The sequence below is a fragment of the Triturus cristatus genome, chromosome 2_1 (genome assembly GCF_964204655.1).
Source record: "Triturus cristatus chromosome 2_1, aTriCri1.1, whole genome shotgun sequence".
In the NCBI taxonomy this organism is placed as follows: domain Eukaryota; kingdom Metazoa; phylum Chordata; class Amphibia; order Caudata; family Salamandridae; genus Triturus; species Triturus cristatus.
In genome coordinates this window covers 445968498-445981052 of record NC_140581.1, presented here as the reverse complement: position 1 = coordinate 445981052, position 12555 = coordinate 445968498, and the positions used below count along the sequence as shown (strand labels likewise).

The 12555-nt window shown below is 44.8% G+C and overlaps 1 protein-coding gene across 1 annotated transcript in view; it reads right to left on the bottom strand.

The window, feature by feature from the left end:
- Positions 1-12555, bottom strand: part of DMGDH (dimethylglycine dehydrogenase) — a 530714-nt gene that overhangs the window by 360812 nt on the left and 157347 nt on the right. Inside the window, exon 3 of the mRNA XM_085632255.1 lies at positions 3878-3976. Within this exon, the coding sequence (XP_085488381.1) occupies positions 3878-3976 (99 nt within the window). The remainder of the gene's footprint in view (positions 1-3877; positions 3977-12555) is intronic.

Sequence of the window (12555 nt, the reverse complement as noted above, 5' to 3'; positions counted from 1 at the left end):
CCTTTCTTATGTATGGAGTGTGCCCTAGGCAAAACAATGAATACATGTTTAGAATTTGCACAACAAGTTTGAGTGCATTTAATAATCCACCTTCCCATGTCTGCCTTGGAAATAGAGTGACCATTGTGGGGTTTTGTAAAGCCCACAAAGAGCTGGTTAGTTGTGCAAAAAACTTGGGTCTGTCAATGTAATAAGCGATTGCCTGCTTGAAGTCTAACGTATGCAATTTCCTTTCTGCTGCAAAATCTAGTTGTTAAAAGAATGCAGGCAGCTCGATAGTTTGGTTATTGTGGAACAGTGAGGCTACCTTGGGTAGGAATTTAAACTTATACCCAAGGACAACTCTGTCCGTGCATACCCAAATGAATGGTCCTGAATGGTGAGCGATTGTATCTTTCTGATGCACCTCAGCAAAGTTATGGCTACAAGAAAGGCAACCTTCTAGGAACTAAACTAAGTTACAAGAGTGGAGGAGTTCAAAAGGTGGTTTCATAAGTCTTGTGAGGTCCACGTTTATGATGCAAACTGGGCCTGGAGATTTTCTCGGGGGTTTCATCCTCTCGAGTCTCTATATGAAGGCCGGTCTTGGCACAGGGATTCTGCCCTTGTTGCCCCTGTAACCACCCCTTGAGTATCCTCTGACGATCTGGGATGCTTCAAAGGCCTGTTGTTGGTGCTGGTAGGTATGGCCTAACCAAAGGGGGTAGTCTTGTTCACGCGCCTGGATTTCGGTCTACAAAAGGTGCCCCTGGGAGTGGCAGGCCGTAAGGCGCTCATGGACTCTGCAATCTCATTTTCCTCATGTGTAGCTTTCCATAACATGTCATTCACTTGGGGGTCAAAACAGATGCTCCCTACTGAATGGGATGCTGGGGAGGTGTTGAACCTCCGGTTTGAACCCAGATATGCAGAGCCATGTCTGACAGAAGTGCACGATACTGGTCTTTATACTGTGTGAAGCGTTAGCCACAATGGCAAGTGTGCAGCAAATGTTTGCGTTGGAAATAAAATGTTCCCTCTGGAACTAGCACCTCCCATTTCTTCTGTTTCAGGGAGGTGCTGCACCACTGCCTCCATCTTCTCCCAATCAAACCTGTAGTACCTCGACAGCAAACCCATCGAGTTTGCAATGCACCAGTGGATGGTTGCACCACTCACCACACCATCTGGTGGTATCAAAATGCTTTCTATCCTAGGTGGGGGGGCAGGAGGTGTCTCCCATTCCTGGGGCTGAGGCCTGCTTCCTTTCCGTGTGTACCACCATGGAATCTTGGGAGGCGTGGCCGTGTGGTGGTTGAGGTGTTGTAGGAGGAGGTGGGAGTGGTAAGTGTCTGGGTGTTGCCTTGTCCTTGTGAATTTTGGGCACCCGTTGCTGTGGTGCATTGAAGGAGAGCTCCTTCTTGAATGATGCTCTCAGTTTCTGGGAAATCCGAGGCAGTATGGTTAAAAGCTTTATGGGAGCAGATTAGCCGAAACCTTGGAAGTCTCTGGGTGGATGGAGAGCTGCTTCTGCTTGGCGTAGGACTTCCTCGGAGACCAGAAGTGGACCAGAGGCTGGGAGTTTCTTCCTGCCCAATTTGGGACTCCATGACAGACTTCCACAGTAGCCAGAAATAGATCTAGAGTTCTACTCAGCCCCTCAGTGTCTTCTTGGTGTGGGCTCCCATAGGTGTCAATGCCAAAGGTGCCCCCATAGTCTTCCTCTTCAGAGGTACTCTAGGACAAAGTCTTGAGGCGGGGTTTTAGCTCGGCTCCCAGAGGATCCCTACTCTGCTTCCTCAATGATGAGTAGGTCCTGTTTGCTGAAGATTCTTGGAGGATGACTGCTGTTGCATTTGTGTGCGCTCAACGCCCTTCTCTTTCGATGCCTCTGGATCTTTCTGAACTTTACAGCAAGGGAGAACTCACAGGAAGTCTTGTGGTCAGGATAGAGGCAAGGGGTGCGAATGCCATGCTAGACCAGATAGGGGCACTCTGCATTGCTCTGTGGACAAAATTGGAAGGTTGTGTGTTGCATCACCCCCTTTCTGTCTGCATTTTTCGAGGCACGCTGCCTGGGCATCGAAGGAGACTCAACTGATTTGAAGACCGTGGTGCTAATCATTGGAGGAGGTGAAGCAAAATGATATCAGGTGGTGGGAGAAGAGCAGTGTTTTTGTCTGAAGAGCCGTCGAACATTGCACAGGGATTATTTTCAGAGTGTTCATTCAAAAAAAGTCGATCAGTTAAGCCCTAAAAGATCATGAGGATCACATCAGTCTCAGAAGCACTGTTTAACACATCCAAACCAGAGGGTGAAAAAAAACAAGCCAAGATGGAGTTGGTGCCTATGCGCATTGTGCACTAAGGAAAGAGTCACAGCACATGACTCGAAGTTACTATGAAGAAAAACAAGTTGCATTGTCCAAACCCAACACTAAATAGCTGAAGTATGCGGACCATGTATATCTATAGGCACCAATTTTTTTTATCACCAGCAAAAGGAAAGTATAATTCAAAAGCTTTGCATTAGGTCAATATATTTTTTCTACCAGCACACTTTCTGCGAAAGTGAACAGGTACATTTCCTTAAGAAAAACAAGGATGGTTTGAAGTTTGTTTTCATGTGCGCACTGCTAGAGGAAACTAAACACTGGCAAAGACAATAGGTCTCACCTTGGCCTGCTGGTGGAATGTTATTTTTTATTATTTTTTTTTATATCGACCAAACATAATGCAAAAAGTAAAATGGAAATAAGAAGATATGTCTGTCGCCTAAACATAGACGCCATATGCTGGCAAGAAAAACATTAAAGCTGTACATCTTGCGTGTGCGCATTCGCAAGACGTACAGCGTAGGGGTTATTCAGTGAAGAAGGACGGAGAGGAGGAGGCAGGAAAGTGGCCATGGCAAGGAGGAGACAGCCACGGCAGGTAAGTACCTTTTTGATTACTTTTAATTACTTTGGGAGAATGGAGGGGCCGGCTAGTCGTAGTTTTTCATGAACTCCGCATTCGCAACGGTAGGCTTAGTAGGAAAAACTATGTAAACTACACTGGTGGTACGTAGTTACCCGCCCGGGCTTAGTAATTAGCTCACAATGATCTGTCCCGTTACATTTTTGCCACATTGAATATGGGTAGAGCGATCATCCTTTGAAGTTTCCAGAAGCTTAAGATACAACTGTGCATAGCTCAGGAATTCTCCAACGGTGATATACTACCACGGGCGCTTGAATCAACCTTACCCTTTTAGAGAGTTGATGGGCCAAGTGGAGGAACCACAGATGAGGGGAAGCTGTTGAGGAGATGGAATTGCATGGGTGGAAATTCCCACAGCAATATATAGGTCACGGCAACAGCAGGACCTTGAGTGGAGAGCTACGTGTGACCAAACATATTTGTAGTGTGTTTCAAGAGAAAGGGGGCAGAGGGGAAGAGATGGGGCAGCAGGGACGCCTCCATGCAGATACCTGTAATGCTCTGGCTATTTTACATGCTAAATTATCCAGTTTCTGCTCTATTACAGTCTCCAAATCTACTTCAATGGAGGTGGTGATAAGGCTAGGCCTAAGAAAGGCAAGTAAGCTGCAGTCATAAAGGATAAGTCACTCTCCACTGAGAAGCGAGGCAAAATTGGCAGGTTCCCCAATCTTGTGTAAAAGTTCTGCAACATTTATAGTAACAACATATTTGGCTTGTAAAAGAAAGATTGATTCCCATGGGATTGGGACCTTGCTAGCACTTATCAAAATTGTTAATGTAGTGCATTGTAAAAATAATCTGCTTCAGCTCCTGATTACGCCAGCCTTGCCATCTCCACAAAGACAGAGCCACCCAAAATTGGTAATATTTATTTCCCTGAAACAACTCAACAGTGCTTTGGCATCATATTTACCTGTCCAGTCTCTTCTTCCAAGGTTTCATAAAGTTTAATGCTGTAATAATGAATTTTCTTCAGATTTATTCCAGGGTGATAATACGTTGTTAAGCCAGCCTTTAAAAATAAAATACAAACAAAAGCATTGGTTAAGAAAGACAGTAAAGTTCAGCTATTGAGAACTTTTTGCTTGGTATTCAAACAACACTACCAATTGATGTGTGATATGTCAGACATACTGCAATTATCTTATAAAGTCACAAACCTAATACACTTGACACTAGTTCATCAATGCTCGTAGACTTTGATTCATGCAGACTAATAGTGCTGAGGTGTTGTATTGTGCAGGTAGTGCCCCTATACTACCCCTCTGTCTCTTTGTACTTGTGTAGTATCTAGGACACTCAGAGCTTTCCTTGTTTGAATGCTCTATGTAAGATCATTTGGGAGCTTCAGTCTACTATCCAAGATGAGAATATGAGCAGAACTCTTATTGGTGGGATTTACTTTATGTACTTGCATCCTGGATGGGTTGTGTTATATTGTATTATATGATTGGTTATATAGCGGTATCCATACAACTGTCCAACGGCGCTTATGACCATTCCCACATCCGTGCCTCCAGATTCGGAGCTTTCCTCTTTACAGCCCCATCAGGTTGTAATCGGGGGCGAATTTCGGGCGGGGCTAACACTCCCAGCCAGGGCTGGTCCTTGCACTGGTCGCACACGGTGCAACAGTCTTTTTTTGGCACCAATCCCCCATTACCTCCTTCTCCATGAATTCCCTCCCTACTACTCACCAACAATGCAGTTCATCTCTCAATAGCACCTTTCTGACAGACATTTCATTTTTTTATAGCGCTACTCCTAGTATACTCACACTCAGTTCTGTGATCTGCATTGTACACGTTCTTTGTAGCAGGCACATTAACCCTCTGCACTGTGTGGGTGGCAGGAGTGCCCATGTGAGAGCACAGTGCGAGATGAGACAGCGTGAGAGTAGGGTAAGAGTGACTGCAGGGTGAGTGAGGTGACCATAGGAATTTAGGTGCAGATGTAAGTGCAGAGTAGGACGAATGAATACATGGTTAGGGATGGGCTTGTTTGAGTGAGATTGCAGATTGAGCAGTGAGGGGGCAGGTGCGGTGAAGTGTCACATGAGTGCAGGGTGTGTAGTGTGCTCATGTGACTGCAAGGTGAGGTACAGGGTGAACAGCACAAGTGCATTGTGAGTGTGGAGGGATGACTGTGTGTGCAGGTTGAGCGGGTGAATGGTGTGTGTACATGGTGATTAGTGTGAGTGCATTGTGATCTCTGTGAGAGTAGGGCGAGCGTGAAAGTGAAGGGCGAGAATCAGGAGTGAGTTGTCTGAATGCAGAGTGCATTCCCAGACACTTGAAGTAACTCAGCATGTTACTGACAGCAGCGTATGGTTTCAGATACAAGTTAAACTATTGCTAATATGACATTAATCAGAGATTGAGGGTGGAGGTAATAAATAATGTGCTGATCTTGCAACAAACTTTCAGTCTTATGATTAGGGATGCAAGCTCATTATTTTGATGTCCCAGACGGAACAAATATAAGCAGTCACCTAACGCCTATTTTCAGCACGTATCTGTGCATACTTCGAACAGCAAATATAAATAGAAAGCACTTTTAATTGTGTTCAAGGGCTGCCTGAATGATCCATGACTGATAGTTAAAGGGAACAAAGACAGAAAAGTCACATTACAAATTAATACATCCTTCTTTATTTATAACCATCTTTAGTGTCAAGACGAGTTCTTTGCAGGCTCTTTAAACAACACATGGCTGGCATTTTTTTTTCCGGCAACCCTACTTTATATTCCTTTTCATGAAATGCATTCTCACACTACGGCAATAAATGTAAAATACATCTGTAAGGAATAGGCAGAGTGGTAGCCCAGGGGGTACTGGAAACAGAAAAAGAACTAAGCCTCGGTAACCAGTTTACAAAAGGTATGCAAGTATGCAAATGGTCTTTAAAGACCTGCGAAATACTTGAGCGTGCCGGAAAAAAGACTCCAGACACTGCCCAGCCGAGCCCACAGCAGCCCGAGCTGCAGCAGCCCGGGCTGAGACACACGACAGGGGTGGGGGGCTGAAAACCTTTTAGCCCTAAGAGCGTGGCATGCCTGGTTGTAATCAACTTCTTACCATCTCCACAGCCGTTGCGACTTTGCCGAGTTAAAAAAACACTCTTTAAGACCTGGCTGTTTTAGGCTGCTGTTGTGTTTCTGTGTTGGCTGAGCACCGAGTCGTATGCTCTATATCAAGTGGAAATAACACAACAGAACACATATGTATTTAACTTATGTACTTGAAGTATACATGTGTGGTTAAATACATGCTTGCCTCAGTCAACTCTGTGTGCTTTTCGGCCTGGGGTGGTACCCTGCAGACTTCAGTCACAAGTCAGTTTAAGATTGTATATACCACCTCCCAGAGTCAGACTGGGTTGACATTTAAGCCTGGGTACTCCCACAAATGTGGCCCACATTCCCGGATCGCCCCTTTCATGGATCGCCATTTGGTTAGTCTCACTGGACTCATTTTTAGAGAAATGTTTGTTGAATTAAGTATTTTGAAGCTCACAGTGCACGTGACGTAAGGGAAAACTAGAAGCACTGCAGTTTGGCCGGGCTGCCGAGGTGAAATAAAATGGCCATGGGCCACAGCAACCCATTTGGCTAGGATTGCCAACTGGCTTTTTTTGACCACCTAGACCAGTATCTTAATGTCCTGGCTGGTACAACAATCTGTACTAAAGCTGCTGTGAAGATCCGTGGCTGATAGTTGAACTAGACAAAGGCAGAAGAGCCAGGTTAAAAATGAATAAGGATGTTCTTATATAAAGAATATCATGTTTGGGCCTTTTGCAGAATCTGACCGTATATTTTGTGCTTGTGTAGTTTTATATAGCGTGAACTCGGCCCAAAGCCATTGGAGCAATTTACATGCGCACCAGTCACATTATACAAGATAAAATTCATTTTATTGAACGCCTTGGAGATTAAGTGATTTGCCCATAATCAAAGGATGCTGGTACTGGACACCCCTCTACCAAGGCCTAAAAGACAGTGGGGCCAAGGTGACACCTGGCCCCAGCGGGGCCCCTGCATATTCCCTCCTCCCCCCACCCACCATGGCTTGAGTGTGTTGGCAGGGAGAAGTGGGGGGGAAACACTGTTGCTGGGCTGTGTCAGCAAGGGGCGTCAAGGTGAGAATTGTCCACCGAGTCATTTCTCTCGAAGTGGTGTCCTTGGGAGAGTTTACAGCAAGACCCTACGTTTTGCCTTGTGGAGTTCCACAGGGATCATCGTTGAGTCTGACGATGTTCAACATGCATGTAACTTCTCTGGCTAAGCTCATAAAATCTTTGGCTTGTCATTAGCATCCTATGCTGATGACACGTAAATAGTAGTTTCACTCTCCAAAGACGATGTCAAATCCCACAACGTATTCAGGAACTGCATGATTGCAGTAGGTAAATGGATGATTGGCAATTCGAAAGCTAAATTCATCCATGATGGAGGTAATTCTGTTTGGGAATAACCCATTCTGTTGGCCCTCGGCTTGGTGGCCGTCTGATCTAGGATCATTCCCCACTCTGGCTTCAAAAGGTAAAAAATCTAGGGGTGCTTCTAGACAAAGACCTGAAATATAAAGATCAAGTGAGCAAAGTCACATCATCTTCCTTCCACGCTCTCAGTGTGATAACAATTTATTTTCGAAATTCATACCATTTCATCTCTTAAAAATAGTAGTCATAGCTCTTGTCTTAGCAAGACTGGATTACATAACCGCCTTTATGTAGATCTCCCCAAGGGTCAACTAAAAAAACTGCAAACTTTACAGAATGCTGCTGCGTGGTTCCTGCTGAAAATCCCTAAATTCCATTCAGCTAAAGCAGCCATCAGTAAACTACATTGACTGCCAGTTAGGCAACATATCAATTTTAAAGCTCTTTGCAAGGCCTATAGGACACTTCATGGGCAGGGTCCCTCTTACCTTAAAAAAAATCCAAAGTGGTACACGCCCAGTAGGACTGTGCGTTCCAGTTCTGCTAAAAATCTGGTGGTGCTATCCTCCAAACGTGCCTCCTGGGGCGATAGAAGTTTCTTCAGGCCCAGGCTTTACTCTGGAGCCGCCTTCCTTTTGAATTCAAAATGGCTGCTTCCTTTTCAATCTTCAAAAAGTCTCTGAAAATCTGGCTTTTCGCACAGCAATAGGATAACTGAGTTCCACTGTTCCTTGTATAGTACAGCATCAAGACACTTAAGGGCATTCGATTGCACTTAACAAATCTGATCATTCATTCATTCATTCATGTGCCAGAGTAACACCTGGCTCCCAGCCTGGCTCGGGTGGAGGGAGGGTGTCGTCAAGGAAAGACGGCCCAACGGCCATATCACCTGCCCCCCAGGATGCTGGTGTACACTCCCCGACAGCCTCCCACCTCAGGTTGGCGGCACAGGATTGGAACATTACTTCTGGGTGTCTGTGCCATCCCAAAGGGGGCCCAGCTGAAATCTTTCAGGGCCGGAACCCTAAGCCCCTGCCCTCCGAGAGGCTGCCTGCCCATTATGCTGGACCCATGGCATTGTGGGCTGGTTACTTAGGCCCTAAAAAATAAACCACCCCATCGGGGACCCTGAGACACCAGCCCATCGCCCAATGTTCAACTGCCTGCCTTCCCAAACCAACCTAGGCACCACAAAAGAAAATATGTGGGGATAGGACAGGAGTGATCCTGTAGCTGTATCCTCCTCTTCTCGTTTGAGGCTGGGGGCACAGCACTTAAAGGTGGGACTGGCAGGTTAGTCGGCAACCAACAGTGACTTCGGTAAAGGTATTAGTTTACCTCCACCATACATGCACAATGGATTTAGGCAGAACACTTGTGCTCGGCATGCCCGCGCTCATGGACAGTGAGTTATTGAGTCGGCCAATGGCCATGATATAGAAAAACACCTTAAGATATTTAGACCCAAAACTCGTCAGCCATTCTTCCAGGTGTGCTCACTTTCTGGGAACTCTTTTTTTGCTTTTTTGTGAGGCACTCCAGCAACCTATATGTGTTTTAGTTGTCTCCTGGATGCTAGTTACTGTTGTATTTCTTTGAAAAAGTTTCCTGCCTTGTATCTTTCTGCTTGACTGATTCAACTTATCTCTGCTACTACCAGATGCCTGTGAGGAACAATGCTCCCTCTATGACCTTGTTGATTTTGGTCAGTGCTCTTTACTGATAGCATAACTTAAACATTCCTCAATTTCGTGCCCTTGCCATAGGCAACGGAAGTAGGGGAGTGGGGGTGTCAAAACACTCCCAAATGAATCATGCTGGAGTCCAGAAGTGAATAAGCAATAAACATTGTGTTTCTCTTGTCACATTTGCTGGGCATTCAAAGACAGACATCAAATGTTATGCTCGGTCTCCCAAGGACCTTGGTGTTTACTTTTCTGTCTCCACTACAAAGGGAGAGGATTTACGTGACAATCTTGCTGGGTATAGGATTGGAAAAAGGCTACTGGATGCTGTTTTTCTGGCACACGACAAAATGCAAATGCCTGTAAATGAACTGTAAAAATATTTCAGAATATATCAAAAGTAGGAAAGCACAAATGAAGCACTGTTTTTTGTAATTCTGAAGTGTGGTGGTAATAAATATTTTAATAGGATCAAAACAAATCAATACACTTGACGATGCAAATGTCCACACATTATCTTTTGTGCACTGTATAGTTTAACAGTTAAACTATAAGACTGTGCAAATATAATAGTCATTTCTATTGCAAATGTGTTTGCTGTATTAGCAGTCTGCTACAACACCATGTATACTCTATTCTATGACACGTCATTCTATGCCACTCCACACCACTTGATGTCACTTCACTCTACGACCCTACTCCACTGTACTCCATGACACTCAACAACACTCTACTATACTTCACGCCCCTCCACTGTACACCACTCCATTCTACTCCACATTAAGCCACGCCACTCTACAACACTGGCAAGCCACAACACACTACGTCACTCTGTGACACTGACACTCTGCGACACACTATGCCACTCTGTTACACTCCACTCCCCCCATGACACTACTCCACTCCACGACAGTATGTTCATCTGTGCCATTACAGGCAGGAAGAAACCATAAGCCTATCAGTATCTGTCCTGCCGCAAAAGGTACAGTATTTCTCTCTTCTAGGCTAAGTTATCTCCGAACAGGAACCCAAGAAACCTCAAACTATCCTGCTGACGTCTCCACAAGTCAATCAAACACAAGCCCTTCCATGATTTTTGCAGTGGCAGCTGGCAGCTGGCATCTGTGGGGGCGTGCACAGAATAAAATCAAAATAAATAAAACTTACCGTACGCATCGCCCTCCACTACGGACCCCTTCTTTGCACAAGAAATGGATGCAGCAACTCCCTTGACCAATCCTGGCACTGCTCTCATACTGCATGAGAGCAGCGCCCTGATTGGAGGGAGCGGCCTCACTTGGCACTCTCAGGAGGCCTGCACTTGCTCTAACCCAACTGTCTTAAGATGTCTAAAGTGTGCATATGCCACTGGCCGCGCAAGACGGCCAGTCAAAATACATGCACACTTTAACCAGTGCACAAACCGCTCACCCTCTCCTGCCGGCTGCTGTCACTCAGCAGCAGTCCGCCCCGGGACGGGTGGAGGAAAAATAAAATGGCAATAAATTACCATATTATTTTATATCTCTGGTTTTAAGTGGGGCGATGCTCCTTCACTCCAACGAAGGAGCAGCCCCTGGATTTTTGAATGGTTTTTGTAGACAGTAATTACACATTAGGCAAAGGTTGTCTGTATAGTTTGTTATAAAACACTGGCCCACATGGGATTATAAGGATTCGAAGCAGGAACAAGAGGATAAAGAGCGAAAAGTAGCAGGTGAGAATAGTGGATAAGAGGTGAGTAGATTGATTTTTTGCAGGCATAGCGGCCCTGATGAAGCACATGCTGGGTGCAAAAACAACAGTTGATGGACAGAATGCAGAACAATGTCATACATTCACCCCAGTACAGTGATCTGGCCCTAAATCCATCGTTTTTTTGCTCACCATGCCATTCCAGTTTGAACCCAGCCATATGCAAATCAGTCTTGACCCTGTGCCTCATGGGAACAGTCCAGCCCGAACTGCCAAGCCAGGTCCTCCCTGGACTGAAAACAAGCATCCTAGGACCGGTTTCGGGGTTTCAACCCTCTTCAGCCAGGATAGCTAGATTCCAGTGGCATGGAGAGCACGGGACAGACTGCTTAGGGGAGTTGGGAAGAATCAATTTGATTTAATCAGGCTGTGAGCAAGGAAGATGGGTGATATGTTTGGGGAGGATCCGTAAGAAGAAGTGGTGCTGACTGTGGTTATCTTAGAGAAGAAATGTAATGCATTTGCTGAAAGGCTGGATAGAATAGCGCTAGGGAGGAGGATAGGAACTGGGATCAGGATGTCGGTTAATGTTGAACAGATTTATTTGAATAAAGGGTCGCTGACGGAGCGATGGGTGCGGTTTTGTAGGCTTTAGGTTGCATTACTGGGTTTGCATTTTAAGAACCCCGAATAGCAGTTCACTACCAGGGCTGAGGACAGGAGGCAGCCGGGATGAGGATGCAGATGAGCTATAGGTGTCGGAAGCAAGTGGCTCATGATTGTGAAATATTTTTTTCATATTAAATGTTGTGCATTTATTCGACATTAACATGTAACCACGGAAATGTTATTAAATGCAGATTAGTCAAGTCTGTATTGACCACAGCTAACGTAGGCCTGCGTTTAATATGGCTAGCGTGGATTCCCATCTTTGTGGCGCATGTGCTCTTTTTCTCAGAAAAAGCGGATGTCCAAATTATGAAACGCCATGTTCCTTTTCTTTCTTTCTCATGTGAACAGTTTTTCTTTAATCGTGATAATCATGAAATGCTGTAATTGTGTGCGACAGTGCACCTGCAGAGTTGTGACTGGTCCAATGTATCTCATTTTGCTGCAGATAAATATAAGTTTGAGGGACGCTCAGAAAAGGTGTATGTGGAGGATCCTGAAAGTCTAATTACCTCAAGGCTGTTTCTTTTCTCTGAAACCTGATTGGATCATTTTATGTGAACTATGTGTAGGTGTCGAAAAATTCAGAACTGTGCGATTACTGTTTCGAAAAGTTGTATCCACTTTCAAAACATTTTAGAGGAGAGTATGATAGTCTCTTTATCAGAGAACTAATTTTACTTGATTTTTCCTTTGCCGTGACACTACACTAGTTCATCCTCTAACATGACTGATTGGAACTTCATATTAACTAATGCATTCATATATTGATTATCGATTGACTCTTACTTGATGATTTTGCACTCTGCAAACATTTTGATCTTTAATGAACCTTTATGGTTTGAAATGTAATCACTCTGTCTTCCTTGTGGAGCTTATTGTGCTTCACGTTATTTTAAATGTATTGATTTGTTCACCAGCCTTTGCCGTTGCGGACCCCAAATTTCCACAAAGAAATCGCTAACAATTGAACCGGTCATTATTTTACGTTTTATTATTGAGCTTTTGGCAGAGGGTCAGAGGCAATGGGGTGGTGATTCCTTAGCTGTGAATGGCAAATCAAGTTGATTAAACAGTAACATGGAAGCAGGGCCA